Below are 25,932 nucleotides of genomic sequence, written 5' to 3'. Positions count from 1 at the left end.
AGGATCCTTAGCTATGATGTACAAAACATGAACTACAAAAGAATGTACAAAACTAGGTGTAATTTATCAGAAGTAAATCTTTTGGGATTCAAAGGATACCATCAAGAAAATAAAGAGATAAGCCACAGAATTTGATAAAATCTTTGCAAATCACATATCCAATAAGGGATACATATCTGGAATACATAAAGATTTCTTAGAACTCTATAATAAAAAAATAAACTAATTAAAAACCAGGTCAGAATCTGAATAACTATCTCTCCAAGACATACAACTGGGTAATAAACACATGAAAAAAAGATGCTCAACATGATCGGTCATGAAGGTGATGTAAATTAAAAGGAAGGAAATACTACCTCACACATTCCAGGATGGCTATACTCAAAAAGTCAGGTAATAAACGTTGCTGAGGTTGTTGAGAAATCAGAATTCTCACAAACTGCTAATGGGAATGTAAAATGGAGCAGCTGCTCTAGCAGTATGGCAATTCCTCAAATGATTAATCATTGTTAGTTCATGACTCAGCACCTGCACTCTTGGGAATTGTTCATACAAAAACTGGCAAATGAATGTTTACAGTAGCATTATTAATAATAGCAAAATGGCAGAAACAACTTGAATGTCCATTAACGGACAAAGTGATAAGCAAAATGTGGTATACGCATACAATTCGGTCACTGAAATGAATGAAATATTGACATTTGTTAGAACTTGGATGAACCTTGAAAACATCGAGTTGTAAGCTCTGTCCCTGCTACTATTCTATATTAGACCTTTTTGAGTGTTCATGTTTCTGATAGTTTATTCTGTTTTTACTTTTTTTGTCTACATGAAAAAAAGTATTTTTCCATATTTTCATTCTTTAAAGCAACATAAATTTCCTGGCTTTCATTTTAGTATTTTTCATGCTATAAAAATTAAACTTCATGTTTTGCGTGTGGTTACCCAGTTTTCCCAGCACCATTCATTGAAGAGACTATCCTCATTGCATAGTACTGTTACCTTATTGAAATTGTTACCCTTGTTCAACATACAGGATAGATAGATAAGTTCCTGGACTCCTTTCTGTTCTTATCTGAATACTCTTCTAGCTTCATCTGAGAGACAAAGTTCGACAACTAGGTAGTAATGGTTTGTGTTCCATATGCATTTATGTCATAAAAATGGGGTCATGGACAAATATAAATGGATTTGATTTGGGCTCTTTCTTACTATAATTTCTTAAAAAATTTATATTGATGCTGTCATTGTCTTTGTCAGTCTTCTGGAATACCTTTTAGGGTTTAGGTTTTCCCTGTTTCAGTACTGAGACATGATATTTCACTTCTAATACTATCAGTGTTAGATGCAATTATCCTTCGATATCCTGGGGGACTGGACACAGGACCTCTCCCAGATGCCAAATTCTGTGGATGCTTAAGTACCTTATAAAAAATGGGGAGGAATTTGCATATAAACTAAGGATATCTTCCTCTACACTTTAAATCACTGTTAGATCACTTATAATACTAAATACAATGAAAATGCTATATAAATAGTTGTTTAGAGACTAATGACAAGGAGAAAAAAGTACATGTGCAATAAAGTAACAATTTTTTCCCAAATAAATTTGATCTGGGTTGGCTGAATCCACAAATGCAAAATCCACAGTTACAGAGGGCTGACTGTAGTTTCTTATAATCCTGTTTCTAAGTTGCTGCATCTTTTCCCAGAACTTATTTAAAAATAATTTTTACAAATCAATACATATATCCACACAGACAAAGTAGCATTGAAATTATTTGTGTAAGTTAAAAAAAAAGAAAAAAGGGGGAGGAAAAAAATGGATCTTTGTTTAAATAATGAAGCTGAATTTTCATCAGAATGAAACAATAACACAGACACACAGAAATACATGCATATACAACTCCGTTACCTGAAATGTCTATCTGTAAGGATTCTTTCTTTTCCGACCAGGCTTCCTTAGGAACTGCTCTATTAATATAAATTTCCTCTTTATGTTCAATGGGTTTCGTGTCTGGTAGGTTTTCAACCTTTATATCTTGTACTTGAATTAAGTGTTTGGCAGTAGTAGCATCACTGGAACCTAAGAGAGGAAAATAACTAAATTATACCCCAAATTGACCCCCAAAATTTAAAATACCTCTAAGCATCTTTATGTGAAAAATGTGAAGGCATTGTGCTACTAGTGTCAAAAAAAAAAAAAAAAAAGGTCAATCACAAATGTATTTAGCAGGGCTGGGAATGTAGCTCAGTGGTAAGACTGCTTGCTTAGCATGCGTGACGCACTGGGTTTGATTCTCAGCACCACATACAAATAAATTTCAAAAATAAAATAAAGGTCCATAAACAACTAAAAAATATTTAAAAAAAAAAGAGGAGATCCAAGATGGCGGTCTAGAGGGAGGCTGCGTTCCTTGTCGCTCTGCAACGCCAGATTCAAGCAGAGGATATCTGTTTCTCAGTGAGGCAGTTTTTGCTGCTTATGGATCCCCTGCTCTTTACCCCATTTGTCTGCTGTCATCACCTGCAATCTGCCAGCATATCGACGCCTTTTTTGAGAGCAGATTAATCACTGTCAGGCATCTATCATCCGCCATTTGCCTGCCTCTCGCCTGTCCATCGCCTGCCTTACCCCTATCCATTACCCAACGCTCCAGGTTCACCTCCTGATCGACCGACAGCTGCCAGCAGATTGACCGCAGACCGCCAGTGGAGAACCAGCTGCCTGCTGCTGCCTGGAAGTTCACTGTTACAGTACCTGCAGGTTTGATTACACATGGCTGCCGCCATTTTGAGACAACAGCCAGGCCCTGTAGGACCCCTGGCCGGACTGACTGAATCCTGTCTCCAGGATCCCTCAGCCCGACCGATCACTCCCTGCCTCTGGGGCCCTCACATGGACTGACTGCTCCTTGCCGCCAGGACCCCCAGACCAACTGACTGTGCCCTATCACCAGGAACCCAGACCAACTGATTGCACCCGGCTTCCTGGATCCCACAACCACACCAAACACACCCGATCTCCAGGACCACTGCCGGACCAACTGAATCCTGTCTCCAGGACCTCCAGCTGACCACGTCCACCCCTGAGCTGCAGCTCCCCATTTGCCAACACATTTGGAAGCCAGAGCAGCCATCTTGGATAATCCTGGAAGCCGTAGCTCTGATCTTCGGATGGGGCAAATCCCATCATGCGACGCTTGCTGGAGGCTTGAAGCTCATTGTCAGGTACCTTTTATACATCAGGCTATTGAACACTGGGAGGTTTCATTAGTATATGACTATTATACAGGAGATTTTATTTCTTCTCCTTTTTTAAAAAAAAATTTAAGTTTTAATTTCTTTACGTTTCTTGCTTTCTTTTCCTTCTGTTTACCTGTTCCCTCAGAGTTGCTTTCTCCCTTATTTACATGATGTTATTGTCCCCATAGGGGCTATTTGGTCTAGGATCGCATACTGTCTGGTTTGGGCACTGCTAATATTGATCTCCCCTTAAAGAAAGGGTTTTGGAAACCTATAGAGCCACTATAAGCCTATATAGGGGGAAATCTGCAATACCCCAGATCTGCAGCGCTAGAGGGGAAGATACATGAACAACATGAAAAAACAAGGGAAAAAAATGATCCAAACAAATCTAGATTCTATAGTAATAGAATCCAATGACAGTATGTTACAAGAAATGTCAGAATAGGACTTCAGATTATACATGATTAAGATGATTCATAAAGCAAAGGATGAGATAAGAGAGCAAATGCAGGCAATGAATGATAATACCGATAAGCTGAAAGAGCACCTGCAGGAAGCAAAAGATCATTTCAACAAAGAGATAGAGATTCTCAAAAAAAAAACCAAATGGAAATCCTTGAAATGAAGGAGACAATGAACCAAATAAAAAACTCAATGGAAAACATCACCAACAGACTAGACCACTTGGAAGACAGAACCTCAGACAATGAAGACAAAATATTTAATCTTGAAAATAAAGTCGCCCAAACAGAGAAGATGGTAAGAAATCATGAACAGAATCTCCAAGAACTATGGGACATCATGAAAAGATCAAATTTAAGAATTATTGGGATTGAGGAAGGCACAGAGATACAAACCAAAGGAATGAACAACCTATTCAATGAAACAATAGCAGAAAATTTCCCAAACCTGAAGAATGAAATGGAAAACCAAATACAAGAGCCTTATAGAACACCAAATGCACAGAATCACAACAGATCCACACCAAGGCACATTACACTGAAAATGCTTAACATTCAAAATAAAGATAGGATTTTAAAGGCCGCGAGAGAAAAGCATGAGATTCCATACAGGGGGAAACCAATACATATAGCAGCCGACTTCTCAACCCAGACTCTAAAAGCTAGAAGGGCCTGGACCAACATATTTCAAGCTCTGAAAGAACATGGTTGTCAACCAAGAATCCTATACCCAGCAAAACTAACCTTCAGATTGGAAGATGAAATAAAATCCTTCCATGATAAACAAAAGTTAAAAGAATTTACAAATAGAAAGCCTGCACTACAGAATGTTCTCAACAAAATATTCCATGAGGAGGAAATGAAAAACAACAATGTAGGTCAGCAAAAGGAGGAACTACCTTAGAGAAAAACCACTCAAAGGAGAAACCAAGCCAACTTAAAAACCAAAAATAAGCCAAATGACTGGGAATACAAATCATTTCTCAATAATAACCCTGAACGTTAATGGCCTAAACTCATCAATCAAAAGACATAGACTGGAAGAATGGATTAAACAGAAAGACCCAACAATCTACTGCCTGCAAGAGACTCATCTCATAGAAAAAGACATCCACAGACTAAAGGTGAAAGGGTGGGAAGAAACCTACCATGCACATGGACCCAATAAAAAAACAGGGGTTTCCATCCCTATATCAGATAAAGTGGATTTCAAGCCAAAGTTAGTCAGAGGGATAAAGAAGGACATTTCATGCTGCTTAAGGAAACCAGAATCTGGAAGACATAACGATAGTAAATATTTATGCCCCAAACAATGGTGCATCCCTGTACATCAAACAAATCCTTCTCAATTTCAAGAATCACATAGACCACAACACAATAATTCTGGGCGACTTTAAGGCACCGCTGTCTCCACTAGATAGATCCAACCAAACAAACCATAGAACTCAGTAACACGATCAATAACCTAGACTTAATAGACATATATAGAATATTCCATCCATCAACGAGCGAATACACTTTCTTCTCAGCAGCACATGGAACCTTCTCGAAGATAGACCATATGTTATGCCACAAAGCAGCCCTTCGGAAATGCAAAAAAATAGAGATACTGCCTTGTGTTCTATCAGATCATAATGGACTGAGAGTAGAAATCAATGACAAAATTAAAAAGGGAAATTACTCCAACACTTGGAGACTAAATAATATGCTATTGAATGAAACATGGATAACAAAAAACATCAGGGAGGAGATTAAAAAATTCTTAGAGGTCAATGAGAATGATGATACAACATATCAAAATCTCTGGGACACTATGAAAGCGGTACTAAGAGGAAAATTCATTGCATGGAGCACATTCCAGAAAAGAATGAAAAGTCAACAACTAAATGACCTAACATTACAGCTCAAAGCCCTAGAAAAAGAAGAACAGAATAACAGCAAAAGTAGTAGAAGACAGGAAATCATTAAAATCAGAGCTGAAATCAATGAAATTGAAACAAAAGAAACTATTCAAAAAATTGACAGAACAAAAAGTTGGTTCTTTGAGAAAGTAAACAAAATAGATAAACCCTTAGCCACACTAACAGAGAAGGAAAGAGAAGATTCAAATTACTAAAATACATGATGCAAAAGGAAATATCACAACAGACACCACTGAGATACAGAACATAATGAGAAGCTACTTTGAAAATCTGTATTCCAACAAAATAGAAACTACTGAAGACATTGACAAATTTCTAGAGACACATGCTCCTCCCAAACTGAACCAGGAAGACATACACGATTTAAACAGATCAATATCAAGCAACAAAATAGAAGAAGCCATTAAAAATCTAACATCCAAGAAAAGCCCAGGACCAGACGGATTCTCAGCCGAGTTCTACAAGACCTTCAAAGAAGAACTCATTCCAGTACTTCTCCAAGTATTCCAGGAAATAGAAAAGGAGGGTACCCTACCGAACTCATTCTATGAAGCTAATATCACCCTCATACCCTAACCAGGAAAAGACACATCAAAGAAAGAAAATTTTAGACTAATATCCTTGATGAATATAGATGCTAAGATCCTTAACAAAATATTGGCAAACCATATCCAAAAACATATTAAGAAAATTGTGCACCACGATCAAGTGGGGTTCATTCCTGGAATGCAAGGATGGTTTAACATCCGTAAATCAATAAACGTAATCCATCATGTCAACAGACTTAAGGATAAGAATCATATGGTTATTTCAATTGACGCAGAAAAAGCATTTGACAATATACAACACCCCTTCATGCTGAAAACACTAAAAAAATAGGGATAGTAGGAACATACCCGAACCTTGTAAAGGCTATTTAGGCTAAGCCCATGGCCAACATCATTCTTAATGGAGAAAGACTGAAACCATTCCCTTTAAAAACGGGAACAAGACAGGGATGTCCTCTTTCACCACTTCTATTCAACATTGTCCTCGAAACTCTAGCCAGAGCAATTAGGCAGACTAAAGAAATTAAAGGGATACAAATAGGAAAAGAGGAACTTAAGCTGTCACTATTTGCGGATGACATGATTCTATATTTAGAGGATGCAAAAACCTCCAGAAAACTTCTAGACCTCATCAATGAATTCAGAAAAATAGCAGGCTATAAAATCAACACGCATAAATCTACAGCATTTTTATATGCAAGCAATGAAACAGCTGAAAGGGAAATGAGGAAAACAACTCCATTTGCAATAGCCTCAAAAAAAATAAAATACTTGGGTATCAATCTAACCAAAGAGGTAAAAGATCTCTACAATGAAAACTACAAAACAATGAAGAAAGAAATTAAGGAAGACCTTAGAAGATGGAAAGATCTCCCATGTTCTTGGATAGGCAGAATTAATATTGTCAGAATGGCCATACTACCAAAAGTGCTATACAGATTCAATGCAATTCCAATTAAAATCCCAAGGACGTACCTCACAGAAATAGAGCAAGCAATCATGAAATTCATCTGGAAGAATAAGAAACCCAGAATAGCTAAAACAATCCTTAGTAGGAAGAATGAAACAGGGAGTATCGCAATACCAGAACTTCGACTATACTACAAAGCAATAGTAACAAAAACGGCATGGTATTGGCACCAAAATAGACGGGTAGATCAATGGTATAGAATAGAGGACACGGACACAAACCCAAATAAATACAATTTTCTAATACTAGACAAAGGTGCTAAAAATATGCAATGGAGAAAAGATAGCCTCTTCAACAAATGGTGCTGGGAAAACTGGGAATCCATATGCAACAGAATGAAACTAAATCCCTATCTCTCACCCTGCACGAAACTCAACTCACAATGGATCAAGGACCTTGAAATCAGACCAGAGACCCTGCATCTTATAGAAGAAAAAGTAGGTCCAAATCTTCAACATGTTGGCTTAGGATCACAATTCCTTAACAGGACTTCCATAGCACAAGAAATAAAAGCAAGAATCAATAACTGGGATAGATTCAAACTAAAAAGCTTTCTCTCAGCAAAGGAAACTATCAGCAATGTGAAGAGAGAGCCTACAGAGTGGGAGAATATCTTTGCCTCTCGTACTTCAGATAGAGCACTAATTTCCAGAATATATAAAGAACTCAAAAAACTCTACACCAAGAATACAAATAACCCAATCAACAAATGGGCTAAGGAAATGAACAGACACTTCACAGAAGAAGATGTACAAGCAATCAACAGATATATGAAAAAATGTTCAACATCCTTAGTAAAAAGAGAAATGCAAATCAAAACTACACTAAGATTCCATCTCACCCCAATTAGAATGGCGATTATCAAGAACACAATCAACAATAGGTGTTGGAGAGGATGTGGGGAAAAAGGTACACTCATACATTGCTGGTGGGACCGCAAATTAGTGCAGCCACTCTGGAAAGCAGTGTGGAGATTCCTTAGAAAACTTGGAATGGACCTACCATTTGACCCAGCTATCCCACTCCTCGGCCTATACCCAACGGATTTAAAATCAGCACACTACAGAGATACAGCCACATCAATGTTTATAGCAGATCAATTCACAATAGCCAGACTATGGAACCAACTTAGATGTCTTTCAATTGATGAATGGATAAAGAAACTGTGGTATATATATACAATGGAATATTACTCAGCTATAAAGAATAATAAAATTATGGCATTTACAGGCAAATGGATGAAACTGGAGAATATCATGTTAAGTGAAATAAGCCAATCTCAAAAATCCAAAAGAGGAATGATCTCACTCATAAGCAGATGATGACACTTAATGTGGGGTGGGAGTGGGACAAGAATGGAGGAAGGAGGGACTGTATAGAGGGAAAAGAGAGGTGGGTGGGGTGGGGGGGAAGGAAAAAAATAATGGAATGAATCAAACATCATTACTCTATGTAAATTTATGAATATGCAAATGGCATGCTGTTACTCCATGTACAAACAGAAACAACATGTATCCCATTTGTTTACAATAAAAATAAATTTAAAAAAAATGTATTTAGCAAACAATGTAAATTGAAGTAATAAAAAGAACACGTACATAAACAGAGGCTATATAAAGACTATACCAGAAGAGAGAAAGAGATAAGAGGTGTAAGAAGTCCAAGAACTATCAAAGAAAAACTCTCGACAAGTGATTTGGGCATTAGAAGATGGGATACACCTTGAGGTGGAGAGAGAAAGGCATTTTAAGCAAAGGTGAGTACATAACAAGAAAATGGAATTGGGAAAACAAATGAGCATCTAAGTGATAGTGAATGTATGTGGCTTATTTGATTACTGAATCTATAAGGAAAAGAGGTGAGAACAAGCCTTCAAAACATTGTTTGGGAGCTGGTTCTAATGTTCTGGAAGATGATACTAAAAGCACTTTTCAATATTAAAAAATCAGATTAGATTTTATTCTCAAAGGCAATGAAAACTAAAGTTGATTAGGAGACTAACAAGATCACAACTGCTTCCAGAACATCATTAGCGACAGCAGAAAAGGGATAAAATTATGAAGCGTTTTCCAGAATACAGTGGAACTTCTTTAAAAAAGAAAGAAAAAAAAAAAAAAAAACCAATATATAAAAAAGTGGCTAATTCTGCTCTAAAATCTGTTTCCAGTTTATAATTATAGCAGAAATACCATCTGTCCTCTAATACCCATTTCCTTTTCCTCTAAAATAGGGACCTAAATTAAGCTGGGCATATGGTTACAAAAATGAAGACTATCAGTCTCCCTGGTAATGTAGTTTGGTGTGACCATGTGGCCAAGTCTGGCAATTAGGATGCAAAGGGAACAGTACATGCAACTTCTGAGAAGTATCCTTAAAGGAAGGAATTATGCTTTTTTTCCTTTCCCTTTCTTCCTGCTGACTGGCTGGAAGAGAATGGAGATCAACAGAAAAGAAAGAGCATTGCTTCCTGGTACATGGAAGCATCTTGTCAATCCTGGATGACCACCTCTATTTTTATGAGAAATGTTCTCCTGTTTTCTTTAAGCCAATGTTATCTTGTTACTTGTTTTCATCTCTCAGAGCCAAAGATAATCCTAACTTAAACATGTACTTTTAAGGCACTTTTAAGAAGCATAATACATTTTTAGTAAAATAACTGGAAAGGTAGTTCAGAAGTAAACAAGATGAATTCCTAGAGAATAAAGTCTTATTATTTAGAATAAGCTTTAGAGTAAAGCAATGGTATTGGAATTTCATGGACTTGAAATATTTTATCAGTAAAGGAGGAAACTCCATTAAGTGAATTTCTGACAATTAGATTAATTTGTGTATTTTATTCAAAAGTTTTCTAAGAATATCTCAAAGAGTTTTCAAAATGTCAGTTTTACCCCTGCCAAAACATACAAAAAATGTAACTAGGAATCCCTTAAAACTACTTCATGTATGAGTAAAATAGAGGCAGGTTGAAGACAGCAAGAAGAGACTAAAGAATATATTTTATAAGACCAGAAGAAAATAATATACAAACAATCCCATTCAGCTACCTGCAGTATCGTTCTGCAAGGATTCTTCTTCTTCAGGCCATTTTTCTTCTTCTTTAGTCAATATCCTTTGACTTGAGTTCTCCTCTTTCTGCTTTTTGTCTGAGAGGTTTTTGTCTGAGAGGTTTTGATCCATAGTGATGGCAACATGAACTGGAACCTCTAGAAAAATGACATCATTTGATCCCACAGAGAATGAAAAATGAACACAATAAACAAGCAACCCTCCCACCTCCTCCCAAAACACTTCAGACCCCCCCAGCCCTTTATAAATTAGGAAAAAAGAACTTTAGGCTCCACCATAAAAACTGTGACATGAATTGAAATTTTAAATAATACTTGTTCTTTGCTAATTTGATGCAACAGTTTCAAAAAAGTTATAAAAAAATAAAATAAAATAAAAAAAAAGTTATAGATCAAGTAATGATTTTCAAAGTAAAAAAGTAGATTTGAACAAGACTCTCAAACTCTTTGGCCTACTCAGTTTTTGTCATTTATGAAGCCAACTGTGGTATTTCATATAGCCTAAGAAAAACACTTATATTATCTAGATTTTATACATAGCACTCTCATATCCTTTTATAGTTATCTAATACTTTGTTTCTCCTTTTTTTATCTTGGTTATACTTTATTTCCTATTTCTATTACTATTTTTCAACACAGAAATCAGAAAGGCATTAGAGATTACTAAAAACAAAGAATCAGTCTTACTTTTACTTACCATGCTAGCTCTTTTCTTTTAAATTCATTATTTTTTCTTATTTCTATTACTTTAATCCTCGTAATTGCTTTGTTCTAAGTATCTTTTGAGCCTTTAATCTTTTGTACCTTTATCTTTTATATCTTTTGTATCTTTTGTACCTTTAATCCCAGAAGCTTAGAAGACTGAAGCAGGAGGATCTCAAGTTCAAAGCCAGCCTCAGCAATATAGTAAGGCCCTAAGCAACTCAGAGACCCTGTGTTTCTCTAAATAATTTATTTAAAAGGGTTTTTGATGTGGCTCAGTGGTAAAACACCCCTGGGTTCATTCCCTGGTACAAAAAAAAAAAAAAAAAAAAAAAAAAAAAAAACATGAAATTTGAAATTTTTAGGACATTTAAAAAAAGTTCTAAAATCTTTTTTAGTTGTCAATGGATCTTTATTTCTTTTTAATTTATTCATATGCAGTGCTGAGGACTGATCCAGTGCCTCACACGTTAGGTAAGCATTTTACCAAGGAGCTATAACCCCACCCCCAAACATTTAATTTTTTTAAAAATGAGTAAGTATTTTAGGCATATCAAAGTACAAATAACATGAACATCTACTACTGAGCTTAAGAAATAAGACACCACAGACATGATTCGTGTAAAGTTTCAAAGATTCTTCTCAGCAGCAACTTTCACAGCAAATTTAGAATTTATAAGTCTCAAGGATGTTTTTGAATTCTTTACTACACTGCACTAGTATTAATCATAAAAATAATCAATGTAAATAATGTACAATCTTTTAAAAATGTCTTTAAACTTTACATAAAGGGTACAAACACTGTATGTATCTTTATGCAACATTCCTTTCTCCCTGGATATTATGATTTTTAGTCACATTAGTATATGTGATTCTAACTGATTCTCAATGCTTTACAGTATTCTACTGCATTAAAATACCAACTAACCTGTTGGTCAACTTAAAACTATTTCTGAATTTTTTAATATTGAAGAGCACTAGAATGAATATTTCTGTAGAATTTTCCATAGTTTATGAGTTGCAAATATCTTCTCTCAATCTGTGCACTGTCTTTTAATAGTTCATGGTATCTTTTAGGAACAAAACTTTTCATTTTAACAATGTCAAGATCTATTTGTTTTTCCCTTAGGATCTGTGTTTTGTGTGTCTTATTTAAGAAATCCTGAATTATACCATGGTCATAAGAATAAATCACCTAAAAGAAATGTCAAAGGAATTTAGAATGTATATGGTCAAACTGATCTACGAAGTAAAAGATGATATCAGGAGTGATATCAGAAAGAAAATACAGGAAGTGAAAGATCACTTCAACAAGGAGATAGAGATTCTGAAAAGAAATCAAGCAGAAATTCTAAAAAGGAAGGAATCAACAAACCAAATTAAGAATTAAATGGAAAGCATCACCAACAGACTAGATCATTTGGAAAACAGTTTCAGACAATGAATACAAAGTTTCAGGCAATGAATACAAAATATAAAACCTTGAAAACAAAGTTGACTGTGGAGAAAAGATGTTATGGAATAACCTGAAAAGACCAAATTTAAGATTTACTGGGATAGATGAAGGCTTAAGAGATACAAACCAAAGGAATGCACAATTTTTTCAATGACATAATATCAGAAAATTTCCCGAACCTAAATAATGAAATGGAAAAATCAAATACAGAAGGCTTACAGGACCCCAAATACACAAAATTACAACAGACCTACACTAATGCACATTATTATGAAATGCTTAACATACTGAATACAGACAAAATTTGAAAGGCTGTCAGAGAAAAGTAGCAGGTCACATTTACAGGGAAACCACTCTGGATCTTAGCTGATTTCTCAACCCAGATCCTCAATGCCAGGAGGTCCTGGAATAATATAAGCTCTGAAAGAAAATGGATGCCAGCCAAGAATCCTTTATCCAGCAAAATTAAGCTTCAGAATTAGAGATGAAATAAAAACTTTCCATGATAAACAAAAGTTAAATCACAACTAGGAAGCCTGCATTTCAGAACATTCTCAACAAACTATTCCATGAAGATGAAATGGAAAAAAAAGTGAAAATCAGCAAAGGTAGGAACTATATTAAAGGACTAGTCAATAAAAGGAGAAAATAATTCAAATTATAAGCCAGAAATAAATCAAAATGACAGGGAATAAAAATTGTATCTTAATAATAACACTGAATGCAAATGGCCTAAACTCATCAATCAAAAGAGAGACTGGCAGATTGGATTAAAAACAACACCCAACAACATGTTATCTCCAAGAGACTCACCTCACAGGTGGAGACATCACAGACTGAAGGTAAAAAGGAAGAGAAAAAATAGGTCACTCACATGGACTGTGTAAACATGCAGGGGTTTCTATCCTCATATCAGATAAAGTGGACTTCAAGTCGAAGTTAATCAGAAGGGACAGAAGGACATTTCGTTCTGCTTAAGGGAACTATACATCAACAAGATGTAACAATCGTAAATATTTATGCCCCAAATACTGGAGTATCTATGTACATCAAACAAATCCTTCTCAGTTTCAAGAATCAAACTGACCACAACACAATAATACTGGGTAACTTTAACATACCTGTGTCACCACTGGATAGAATCTCCAAACTAAAACTTTTAGCTGTATGATTTCTTCTCTATTTCATATATTTCTGCTCCTACTCTTATTTTTCCTTCCTACTACCTAATTTGAAAATAATTTGATTGCTAATCTAGCTTCTTTCTGATATAAGTACCTGGTTATAAATGTTCATCTGAGTACTGTTTCATCTCACAGATTCTGATATTTTAAGTTTTTATTATCATTTAGTTCAAAGCACCTTTTATTTACTTTTCTTGTGCTTTATTCCTTTACCTGTGAAATAGTTATAAATGTGCCATTTAATTTTACAGTAGTTGACACGTGGGCATGGGGTTGTATATGTATATATCTTAGGGTGTTTGATTTCTAATGTAATAAATCATGCAGGAAACAGTCTGCATGATTTCAAATTTTTAAAAAGTAATGGAAATGCTTTTTATATTGATTGTATTGGTTACATACATGTCAAAACATGTCAAAACAGATGAATTTTAATTAAAAAAATAAAAATAAATAAAAATAGTCCACCTAAATTTTAAAGGGTTAACATTTCTTTGTACACTGAATATGCCTGGAATACATTTTTGTTTAGTGAGCAGTATGGATTTATCTGATCTTATTTTTCCTACACATATCATCTGTGGTCCAAGCACTACTCAATAGTTAGTTCTTCTTCATCCTATCTCCATATTGTTATGCCATCTTTGTATATATTTGTATATAGATAACACATTCGACAATACGCATTAGAAACAGAAAGATCATTTTAAAAAAAGAGAAAATTTGAACAAATCTTACTGTTATAGTTTAGACATTAGGTATCCCCCCGAAACTCATGTGAGACAATATAAGAACATTCAGAGGTGAAATGATTGGATTATGAAAACCTTAACCCAATCAGTGACTTTATCCCTAAGGTGGGCCTTGGGGGCATGCCTTTGAGGGATGGGTTATATATTTTGTATCCTGATCATCATGTGAGCCACTTCCCTCTACCACAATCATCTGCCATGATGTTTTGCTTCACCTGGAGCCCCAAAGGAATGGACCAATTGTCTATGAACTGAGGTCTGTGAAACCATGAGTCCCCAAATAAATTTTCCTCCTCTAAAATTGTTCTTGTTGGGTATTCCAGTTGCAGCAATGAAAAAGATGACAGGGACCAAGGATGGGCGCCATCACTGGTCGCTTGCAGTCGCAAAGCGAGCTGGCGGGTGAGTCAGGCCACCTGCATCACGGAGGTAGCTGGCGGGCACCAAACCCGCCTGCTTTGCAGAGCTAGGCAGTAGGCAGCCAACCTGCCCAACAACCAGGACAAAGACAGACACCATCACTGAGCGACTCCGCCTGAACATCACACCAAGGTCTGTCACCATCGCGGAGCAAGCCAACAGACAAGCCAGTCCGCCTGCATCACGGAGCTAGCCAGAGCCTTCTTTATAGGCTGGTGCAGGCATTTTGAATTTTCCTGAGAGCGTGGCCATCATCATTGGAAGGGCAGTTCCCTTCCTGAGACACATACAGAAGGCTAGAGAACCTTTGACAAGAACCAGGAGTCAATAAGAGGAAGTATTCAGAGACTCCGGACCAACTCAGAGCCACCGGGTGAGTATCTCCCACTGGTCGGGTTCCCCAGATGGGGTAGTAGGCCAGAAACACAGGCAACTTTGTGGGGTAGAGTGGTCCAGTGAGATTCCCCTGTTGTAGCCGAGACCCAGTCAACCGGGAGCATTGCAGAGGAGGGCCGCACAGGAAGAGGCTTTGACGCAGAGTGAGGATCTGAAGCCCAGGCGGTAGCGCCGGTCTCCCAGGAACGTAGCAGAGGAGGGCCACTCAGCCAGGGACTCCTTTGCAGGGCCAGGCTCCCCAGCCCAGGTGGTAGGTTCAGACCCCTGGGAACATCCCAGAGGAGGGCTTCCCAGTCCAGGTGGTAGTTCTGGACCAAAGGGAACTTCTCGGAGGAGAGCTGCCCAGCGAAACTTCCCCACCAGGTGAGTCTTCCCCGCCAGGTAAGGTTTTCCCACCAGGGAGGTACAAACAGAGGCACATGCCCAGACCAGCCATGCCCCAGCCTGCAGTCTAATCCCCTTTGTTTGACCACCAGTCAACAAGTGGAGGCGCCTCTGCCCACTGAAAGGGAACATATCCCGCCTGAAGGCTACCAGCGCTAAGGGGGCAGCTTCCTTGTGGAGCACTGCATTATCAAGTTCCTCTGAGACTTTAGGCTACTGAAAGCTAGGAGGTGAGTTACTGGAAATCTACAGGGACACTAGAAGTCAACAGAGGAAATCTGCAATATCTCAGAGTTTCATTACTAGAGGAGTAGATACCTGAGCAATATGAGATAACAAGGGAAGAAAATGTTCCAAACAAACCTAGATGCTACATCGATAAAATCCAATGACAGCATGGCAGAAGAAATGTCAGAAAGGAGGTTCAGAATGTACACAATTAAAATGACCAGAGAAGCAAACAATGAGATGAAAGAGCAAATGCAGGCATTGAATGATCGCACCACTCAACAGTTAAAAGAGCAAATGCAGGAAGCAACAGATCTTTTCAATAAAGAGTTAGAGATACTGGGGAAAAAAACCAGAAATCCCTGAAATGAAGGAAACAATAAACCATATTAAAAACTCCATACAAAGCATAACCAATAGGATACAACACCTGGAAGACAGAACCTCAGACATTGAAGACAAAATATTTACTCTTGAAAACAAAGTTGACCAAATAGAGAAGATGGTAAGAAATCATGAACAGAATCTACAAGAATGATGGGATATCATGAAAAGGCCAAATTTAAGACTTATTGGGATTGAGAAAGGCAGAGAGAAAGAAAACCAAAGGGATGAACAATCTATTCAATGAAATAATATCAGAAAATTTCCCAAATCTGAAGACCAGGAAATTCTACCAGAAAACTTTTAGAACTCATAAGTGAATTCAGTAAAGTAGCAGGATATAAGATTAATGCTCATAAATCCAATGCATTTTTATACACAAGTGATGAATCTTCAGAAAGAGAAGTTAGGAAAACTACCCCATTTACAACAGCTTTGAAAAAAATAAAATACTTGGGAATCAATTTAACCAAAGAGGTGAAAGATCTCTACAACGAGAACTACAGAACAGTAAAGAAAGAAATTAAAGAAAACCTTAGAAGATAGAAAGATCTCCCATGTTCTTGGATAGGCAGAATTAATATTGTCAAAATAGCCATACTACCAAAAGTGCTATACAGATTCAATGCAATTCCAATTAAAATCCCAATGACGTAACTTACAGAAATAGAGCAAGCAATCATGAAATTCATCTGGAAGAATAAGAAACCCAGAATAGCTAAAGCAATCCTTAGCACGAAGAATGAAACAGGGGACATCACAATACCAGAACTTCAACTATACTACAAAGCAATAGTAACAAAAACAGCATGGTATTGGCACCAAAATAGACAGGTAGCTCAATGGTACAGAATAGAGGACATGGACACAAACCCAAATAAATACAATTTTCTAATACTAGACAAAGGGGCCAAAAATATGCAATGGAGAAAAGATACCCTCTTCAACAAATGATGCTGGGAAAACTGGAAATCCATATGCAACAGAATGAAATTAAACCCCTATCTCTCACCCTGCACAAAACTCAACTCACAATGGATCAAGGACCTTGAAATCAGACCAGAGACCCTGCATCTTATAGAAGAAAAAGTAGGTCCAAATCTTCAACATGTTGGCTTAGGATCACAATTCCTTAACAGGACTCCCATAGCACAAGAAATAAAAGCAAGAATCAATAACTGGGATAGATTCAAACTAAAAAGCTTTCTCTCAGCAAAGGAAACTGTCAGCAATGCAAAGAGAGAGCCTACAGAGTGGGAGAATATCTTTGCCACTCATACTTCAGATAGAGCACTAATTTCCAGAATATATAAAGAACTCAAACTCTACACCAAGAATACAAATAACCCAATCAACAAATGGGCTAAGGAAATGAACAGATACTTCACAGAAGTTCTACAAGCAATCAACAGATACATGAAAAAATGTTCACCATCTTTAGTAATAAGAGAAATGCAAATCAAAACTACACTAAGATTCCATCTCACCCCAATTAGAATGGTGATTATCAAGAATACAAGCAACAATAGGTGTTGGTGAGGATGTGGGGAAAAAGGTACACTCATACATTGCTGGTGGGGCTGCAAATTAGTGCAGCCACTCTGGAAAGCAATGTGGAGATTCCTTAGAAAACTTGGAATGGACCTACCATTTTGACTCAGCTATCCCACTCCTTGGCCTATACCCAAAGGACTTAAAATCAGCATACTATAGAGATACAGCTACATCAATGTTCATAGCTGGCTCAATTCACAATATCCAGACTGTGGAACCAACCTAGATGTCCTTCAATTGATGAATGGATAAAGAAACTGTGATACACACACACACACACACACACACACACACACACACACTGGAATATTACTGAGTCATAAAGATTAATAAAATTATGGCATTTGCAGGCAAATGGATAAAATTGGAGGATATCATTCTAGTGAGATAAGCCAATCTCAAAAAACCAAAGGACAAATGATCTCACTGATAACTGGATGATGACACATAATGGGGGGTGGTAGGGGGCAAGAATGGAGGAAGGAGGAACTGTACAGAGGGAAAAGAGGGGTGAGAGCGGTGGGGGGGGGGGAATAACAGAATGAATCAAAAACTATTACCCTAGGTAAATGTATGATTACACAAATGGTATGCCTCTACTTCATGTACAAAGAGAAACAAGATGTATCCCATTTGTTTACAATACAAATAAATTTAAAAATAAAAAAATTTTTTAAATTTAAAAAAAAATTATGTAATCAAAATAAACCCATGGCATTATTCTAAAGTAGTGGAATTTCTGAATTCAAGAATCAAGGAACCATGCTACCATAAGTGGCTGATTACGTGGACATCCAGCACGTGAGGCTCTCATTGAGTAGAATGCTTCAGTTCATCAACTGTTGTAAATTGTTTTGTTTTTATTCTATTTGTTTCCCATCCTGTAACTAGAAGCCTATTGTAGCAGCAAAGTTATAGACCATGGTCATTTCCCCAATATCCTTTGATTTTTTTTTTTTTTTTTTCCGCTCTCATTTCTTGAGAGTTTGGGTGCTAGTGGAAGAAAAGCATGAGTCCTTGTCCAAGGAACTGTGGGTGGCCAAAAATAAATGGGAAAGTGTTATAATATTACCAATTTGTATTTCTAAAGCATTCTTACTTGAAAGAGTTTAGAATAGTTTTAGAACTATTTCATTACACCAGTGTATATGGAAAATATGAGGGCATTCATGTTATAGATTTTTTAGCTTGGTCAATAAAACTTTCTGTACTCCACCAATAAAGAATATTATTAAGATGTCAACTCTTAAAAAAAAAAAAGAAAAAGCTGACTAAAACACTTGCCAAAGAGAAATGTGAGCTAAGTGTAACCAAATACTACAATTTTTCAAGAGAGGCCCCAAATCTTATTTATTTTACTATTTTTATTTATTTATTTTGTGGTACTAGGGATTGAACACAGGGGCCCCACTAAGCTATATCCCCAGTCCTTTTAATCTTTTGAGACAAGGTCTAAGTTGCTTAGGGCCCTAAATAGCTGAGGCTGGCCTGCAATTTGACATCCTCCTCCCTTGGCTTCTCAAATTACTGGATTACAGGTGTGCACCACCATGCTCCATTCCAAAATCTTACTTTTAAATGTTGAAAACAACATTAAAAAAACAAATTAAGACATTATGTGAGCACATATCCTCTTGATGAATCCAGCCTGCTATGTTATTTTCCAACATTTGACCAAGATATATTCATGGGGCACTTTAACTAAGATTTTCTATGAATTTTTGTTTATAAAACATACTTGATTGGGAATTATTTCAAAAGTTACAACATATTTTATTTCCTATGGGGAAAACTATCCCTGAAGCGTTTTAAAGGATTTATAAATATTACCTTCTTATACATGCCAATAAAATAACAAAGAGAAAATTTTGCATAACAAATCAGAAAAAAGGATGAAGACTAGATAATATTCTCATTTAGGATGCAACAGGGAAAACGAGTCACAAAATACACAAAGCCACTGCAGTTACCTGCATTGTCTGTCTGCAAGGGTTTTTTCCCCAGTGAAAAGGATGCCTTAGGTACTGCTCTCTTACTGTAGATCCCTTCCTTATGTTTAATGTTTACAGTGGCTGAGAGGTCATCATCCCTTGTGCCTAGCACCTGAGCCGGAAACTCTGGAGCAATAGCATCATTGGACCCTACAGAAAAATGGAAAATTAATATAATTAATACAATTAACACAAACATATACTTGATGTTGAAGCAAACCTTTTTAAAAATTTGCCTCCCAGACCACTTCTATGAAAAAAGCACTACAATGGTAGTGTTGCAGGGTCGTCAAGAGACATTGATCAAATGAAGTTATGAGATATGCAGAATAAATGCCAACAATACAAGGTACTTAGAAGCAAAGATATACGAAAATATGTAAAATGGAGCATTGATCAGTTCAGAAGGGAGATTATTTCTAGTTCAGAAAGGTTTTGGAAGAAAAGTATACCTTGGGTAAAACAAAATAGGCCTTTTGGTATGAAGAGAAAGGTAGAAAGGCATTTTAGGCAGAAGTTACTACATAATCAAACACAAGGAATATATAAGAATAGCAGACACTTTTATGGCCAGGCTAGACTATACAATAAATTAAGAAGATGATGGGTAATATTTAAAAATAATTGGGACAAAATTCAGCAGTGCATGGAATCCCAAGCTGAAAAGTAATAAAAATTTTATTGTACATGAAATGCAACATCACTGAAGATTTCTTAACAAAGGAATAACATAATCAGCTATGTTTCAGGTAGATATATCTGATAATACAAAAGACAAACACTAAAAGTAAGACTGGAGGCATAACTTAGTGGTAGAGTACTTTCTTAGCATATACAAGGCCCTGGGTTTGAAAAAGAGAGACAGACAAACCAAAAAAAAAAAAAAAAAGATATGTGACAAAGGAATAAAAGATCAAAAGTATTCAATTTTCTTTTAAAATATATTTCAATATACTTATATCTATTGACACAAGATCTACTATTTATGCCACATCTAATAGGCAAAAAAAAAAAGGTTTGTATTAACTACCGAATTATCTTCTACAATACAGTTTTTCTTTCTAACCCAGAACCCGGTACTTCATGTATTTCTGGAGCTTCCATGTATGGCAATAAGAGCTGAGTAAGTGGTGGTCTTATCAATACACAGCAAATATAAATAAGCCATGAAGGGTTTGTCAGGGTTGATTTGTAAGGATTCTACCAAGACTTCTGGATCAGATTTATAAATTACATTGGGCTCTTTCTCAGGTTCCTTTTATCATTATTTATTATTATTATTATTTATTATTTTATTATTATTTATCATCATCACCATTTATCATTTTGCCTCTTACCTCTCTGGCAAATTCTTAATATTCTTTCTTCTATCAAATCACTCAGTGCTAGAGTTCTTCAAAGGGCCAGAACTGGACTCTCTTCTTAGTTAAACCCACTGACTACTAAAATATAGATGGTGATCAACAAATATATATCAATAGCTGAGACCTTTCTTCTGAGCTTTAGACTAGCATTTAAGGACACAACTAAGTCTTTTGCATTTTAATGGAAATTAGAAAAAGATATCCCTTCCTTGAATAACAAAAATTTAAGTTACAATATATTGTGTGACAGGACAAACAACTGTAACTGATGGCAATTCTCCTCACAGACACACTTAGACACCAGAGAACATACCCCAAGAATAGCATGCACATGCACATTCTGTCTACCATCCCTCATTCTCCAAGAGAGGTGGACCATGTCAGGTTCACAGTCAGGTGAGGAACAACAAGTAAGTCTCTCAGAGTAGTAGATGAATAAACAAGAGAATAAACCTCAGTAGAGCTGAAAGGCAGCTGAAAGAGACTTCAGAAATGCATGTGCATATACCAAGGAGTATATGTATAGTTTGCTGCATCAGTAAATAGCTATAATATATATGAGTATAGTTTTATATTTGAAACAGCACAAGGGTAAACATTATTGCCCCAGAACTCTAAGTAGGAATGATCTGGAATCTTCATGTCTATGTATTTTCATACAAGAGAGCATATGTTATGATGTGAACAGTACAACCTCATACCCTTTGCATTTGACCTCAATATTTGTAAAATGACTCTGTCTACACTCAACTTGGATCTCTGTGAATGTATGACAGAAGTCTCATTTTTGATATGTTCAAAGCAGATATTCTGATCATTTTCCCCAAATCTGCTTCTTCCTCAAATCTCTTAGTAAATTCCAGCACCTTCTCCCTCACTCTCTATAATCATGAAGTCCCAAAGAATTATTTCCAAAAAATAAGTTGACCATGTCTACTTCACTCCATCTCCATCAGGATTACTCTAAACCTAGATGCCAACATCTCTAGTACTGACTACTTTAACAGCCTTCAAACTAACTGAAGTCTCCAACTTACATTTTGAAGTTCCCCAACGTGGTTCTATGACTTCCAATGTACAAGCCATTTCTCCACAAAGCAGTCAAAATAAATTTTACAAAAGTAAATCAAACCACAATTGCTTGATTGAATAAAATTCAAATGCTTTATTATGGTTTTAAAACCTGGCATAATACTGAACTTGTCTATCTTTAACCATATGTACCCACAACTCTGTTTTAGTCTGTTAAAAAAATTTTTGTTTTTCAATAAGCTATACTGCCTTCTTTTTATTCCTCAAATGCATCAACTTCATTCCTATTTCAGGTGCTTTGGGCATACTGTTCTCTCTGGCCAGAACATTCTTTTCCTCCATTCTTTGCCTACTGATTTCAGACATCTTATAGGTCTCAGCTCAAATGTTTCTTCCTTGGAAACGCCTCCTAAGCTCCTAAAACCAAACTGGGCCCTTTTGTTATCATCACAGAATTCTGTATTTTCTTAGCACTTGTAATTTGTAATTATATATTTACTGTGGTTTAATGTCTCTCCAGTTGAATGTAATTTCTGTGATACAGAGGGCTGTGTGTTTACTTTGTACACCATTGTAAATACCATACCTCGCAAAATAGACTCTGCCCAGAAGAAGACAATAGTTTTAATATTTATTAGTTGAAGAAACAAATGAATATGAGATGATAATTTCTCATTGTTGAAAAAAATCAAAATCAACTTGGTCATTGCAAAAAAAAAAAAAAAAAAACCCAGGAAAGTATGAAGGAAACAATTTAAAGATGGTTACACATGTAACCAAACTTGTCTATACACCTTAAGGGAACTATACAGGGATCACACTGTACATAGTTTCATATTTTCTTCCCATACAAGTAGCAATATACTTCAAACAGAATTTAGGGTTTAAAGCCAGCATTTAAGATGAAAACTCTTGCCATACAGAGTCAAAAATCACCTTTAAAGGTACCTTAGAAAGGCACCATGTTAAAACTGACATCCCATATACTCAACAAATTCATCAGGGTCCACTTTTTCCTCTGTGCTCACAACACACTATTGTTGCTAAACCTGAGAACCTGATGAACCTGGCTTGTGTGTAGAAGCCAGGTTGTACCAGAAAATCACTTCCTTAGAATAAATTCAGGGAAGCAAGGTAAGATGCTTACACTACAAAAGGCAAATGAGGATTACAATGAACTTTGAGAATGAGGTTTCCCATCTCCCCATTTCATGCTTCCCCAATATTCTCACAGAGATAAAGTGCACAAAATATTTGAACTTATAAATTATCTCTTTTTCTTAGTCTTCAAAACACCACAGCGTAGAGTCCTAGTTATTCCCCTAGATTCAAGAAAAACTAGTCTTTTAAGCACTATACTTTCTCAAGAAAACTGATTCTGCTAACACCTATTGCATCCTTGCTGTTCAAGACACACACCACTGAGATGATCCAGATTAGGTGTTCAGTGATAATTTAATAAAAGGAAGTGGGAATGGAAGAAGAGAGGAAAAGAACCAGAACATGGTTCTTGTCACAAAAAGAGTACACAGTTTGGTGAAGATCTACTTTAAGAAACTAACAGTTATTACCTCACTGTTGGTGAAATGATAATGATAGTATGCTTATTTCCTCAGAATGTGGTTGAAAATTGATCTTTGTGTGCTCTGGTCAAATAGGTATGTAAATAAAAAACGTTTTATATGGACTAAAAATGTACTTCAGTATGGTGTATTTACCTACCTATCATGTGTGAGGCCCTAGGGTTGGATCCTAGTACCATAAAAAGAAAAGCTGGGGGTGAGGGAGGACAGAAAGAAAGAAAAAAAGAAAGGGGGGGGCACTGGGAAAGTAGCTCAGCAGTAAAGTGCCCCTGGTTTCAATTCTCAATACTCCCCCCACCAAAAACAAAGGTAAATTTTTTTCTCTTTTGTTAAAAATATGAACTTCTTAAATATAATGTATGACAACGCCAATATATGCCACAATTATTTATTAGAGCTAAATAAACTTCATTGTATTCCACTTATCTGACTTCTTTATGCTATCTTTTCTGTTTTCTGTTCTTGTTCATTATCATTTTGCTAAGTTTATACACTCAACAGTGATTTACAGGATAAATACCTAGTTTTAAAATGCTATTATGAGTTTTCATGTACCTTTTTTTAGTATTTTCTTTATGTGGTAAAATAAATACCTACAACTTGCCATTTTAATCATGTTTAAGTGTACAGCTTGGTGGCACTGAATACATTCACAATGTTATTCAACCATCATCATCATCTATCTCCAAATCTATTCAGTTTCCTAAACTTAAATTCTATATCCATTAAACATTAACACTGCATCCTACATTCACTTTTGTGACTGCTCATCTCACTTAGCCTATATTCAGCGTTCATTCACATTTTAACATGTATCAGAATTTCATTCACTTTAAAAGGTTGAATAATATTCTATATATTTTAAACCTTTTGTTTATCCATAAATAGGTCAATTGACATTTGGGTTTTCAACTTCTGGCTACTGTGATTAATACTGCAATGAATATAAGTATACAAATAGTTCTTTTAGACTCTGCTTTCATGTCTTTGGGGTATATACTTAGAAGTGGAATTGTTGTAACATATGGGAATTCTATGTTTAATTTTTTGAGGAACTGCTATACTGTTTTACACAATGCCTACACCATTTTGCATTTTCACCAGCAATAGACAAGGATTCCAATTCTTAACATCCTCGTCAATACTTAATTTTCTTTTTTAAAAAATAATGGTGCTGTTAATAGATGTGAAGTGTTATCTTATTATGGTTTTGGTGTGAATTTCCCTAATGACTAATGATAAGATCATTTTTTATGTGTTTATTGTTATTACTGTGTACCTTCCTTGGAGAAATGTGAACTTAAAGACTCTGCCCATGTTTACATCACATTGTTTGGCTTTTTGTGATTTAGTTCTAAGAGCTTTTTACATATTCAAGATTTTAATGCCTTATCAGATAATTTGTAAATAGTTTCTCCTATTCCATGAAATATTTCTTCATGGTAATATTGACTTATAAAATGTTTTTTATTTACCTACCTCATTTTCTTTTGTTGCCTATGCTTTCAATGTCAAAACTTCTTTACCCCATTATTACCAAATCTTGAAATGAAACAAACCACCTTAATATCCCTTACTAACATCAAAATACAATTAAGTTAGTTTTTCTTCTTATGGCTTTCATTCTAAAGTATCTTTCAGTACTTTTTCCACTTCTTAGCTAAATTTTCTACTATTTAGACTAAAATTTATGTAAACTGACTTCAAATTCACTGCTGGTCACTTTTACCATTGCTTTATTTTTCATTCTTGAATGTTTCTTTTTGATTCATTTCTTCAGTTTGGTGAGTCTTCAAGTGAATTTTTCAAGATGATCTGGGAGCAGAATACATTTTCTTGCTCTTGCATATTGATGAAAATGTTTTTATAGTCATATTGCTTGATGAATATGCACTTGAGTCCACAATCCTTGAATTATAATTATATCCTTTTCCCACTAAATATAGATTTTGTTGAGTTCATTCCTCACATTTAGTATTTTAAAGGAAGAAAAATTTGCTCCTTAAACAGTTTTTAAAATTATATATATGTGTGTATATATATATATGCTAATAGGTTTAAATTTTTTCCTCCCTAACATTTTTTAAGTTAAAAATCTTTCAATAGCATATATCATAGTCTCTTTATACTGGTTTTTGCCAGCATAAAGATTATACAATTATATGGATTATATGCAAACTGTCAATCTATATACTATGCTCTTTTTTACTTTTTGAGAAAACGTTTTTCCTTAAATAAATCTTGAATTCAGTTATCTATGAATATAGTTCTTGGTTTAGTATTATTA

General features: G+C 35.7%; 1 protein-coding gene across 7 annotated transcripts in view; it reads right to left on the bottom strand.

Annotated features, from left to right (window-relative positions):
* ALMS1 (ALMS1 centrosome and basal body associated protein) overlaps positions 1-25,932 on the bottom strand; it is a 229,577-nt gene that overhangs the window by 50,632 nt on the left and 153,013 nt on the right. For 6 of the 7 annotated variants that reach the window (XM_079111389.1, XM_079111391.1, XM_079111392.1 and 3 more), the window contains 3 exons: positions 19,646-19,816; positions 10,195-10,353; positions 1,916-2,086 (listed from right to left, as the gene is read on the bottom strand). In XM_079111389.1, coding sequence (XP_078967515.1) covers positions 1,916-2,086; positions 10,195-10,353; positions 19,646-19,816 — 501 coding nt within the window. The remainder of the gene's footprint in view (positions 1-1,915; positions 2,087-10,194; positions 10,354-19,645; positions 19,817-25,932) is intronic. The other variant, XM_079111393.1, reaches the window with a different exon arrangement.

This window comes from Sciurus vulgaris (assembly GCF_902686455.1).
Source record: "Sciurus vulgaris genome assembly, chromosome: 14".
Lineage (NCBI taxonomy): Eukaryota > Metazoa > Chordata > Mammalia > Rodentia > Sciuridae > Sciurus > Sciurus vulgaris.
Note: the sequence above shows the minus strand (reverse complement) of the source record. Positions and strands in the feature narration are given on the sequence as shown.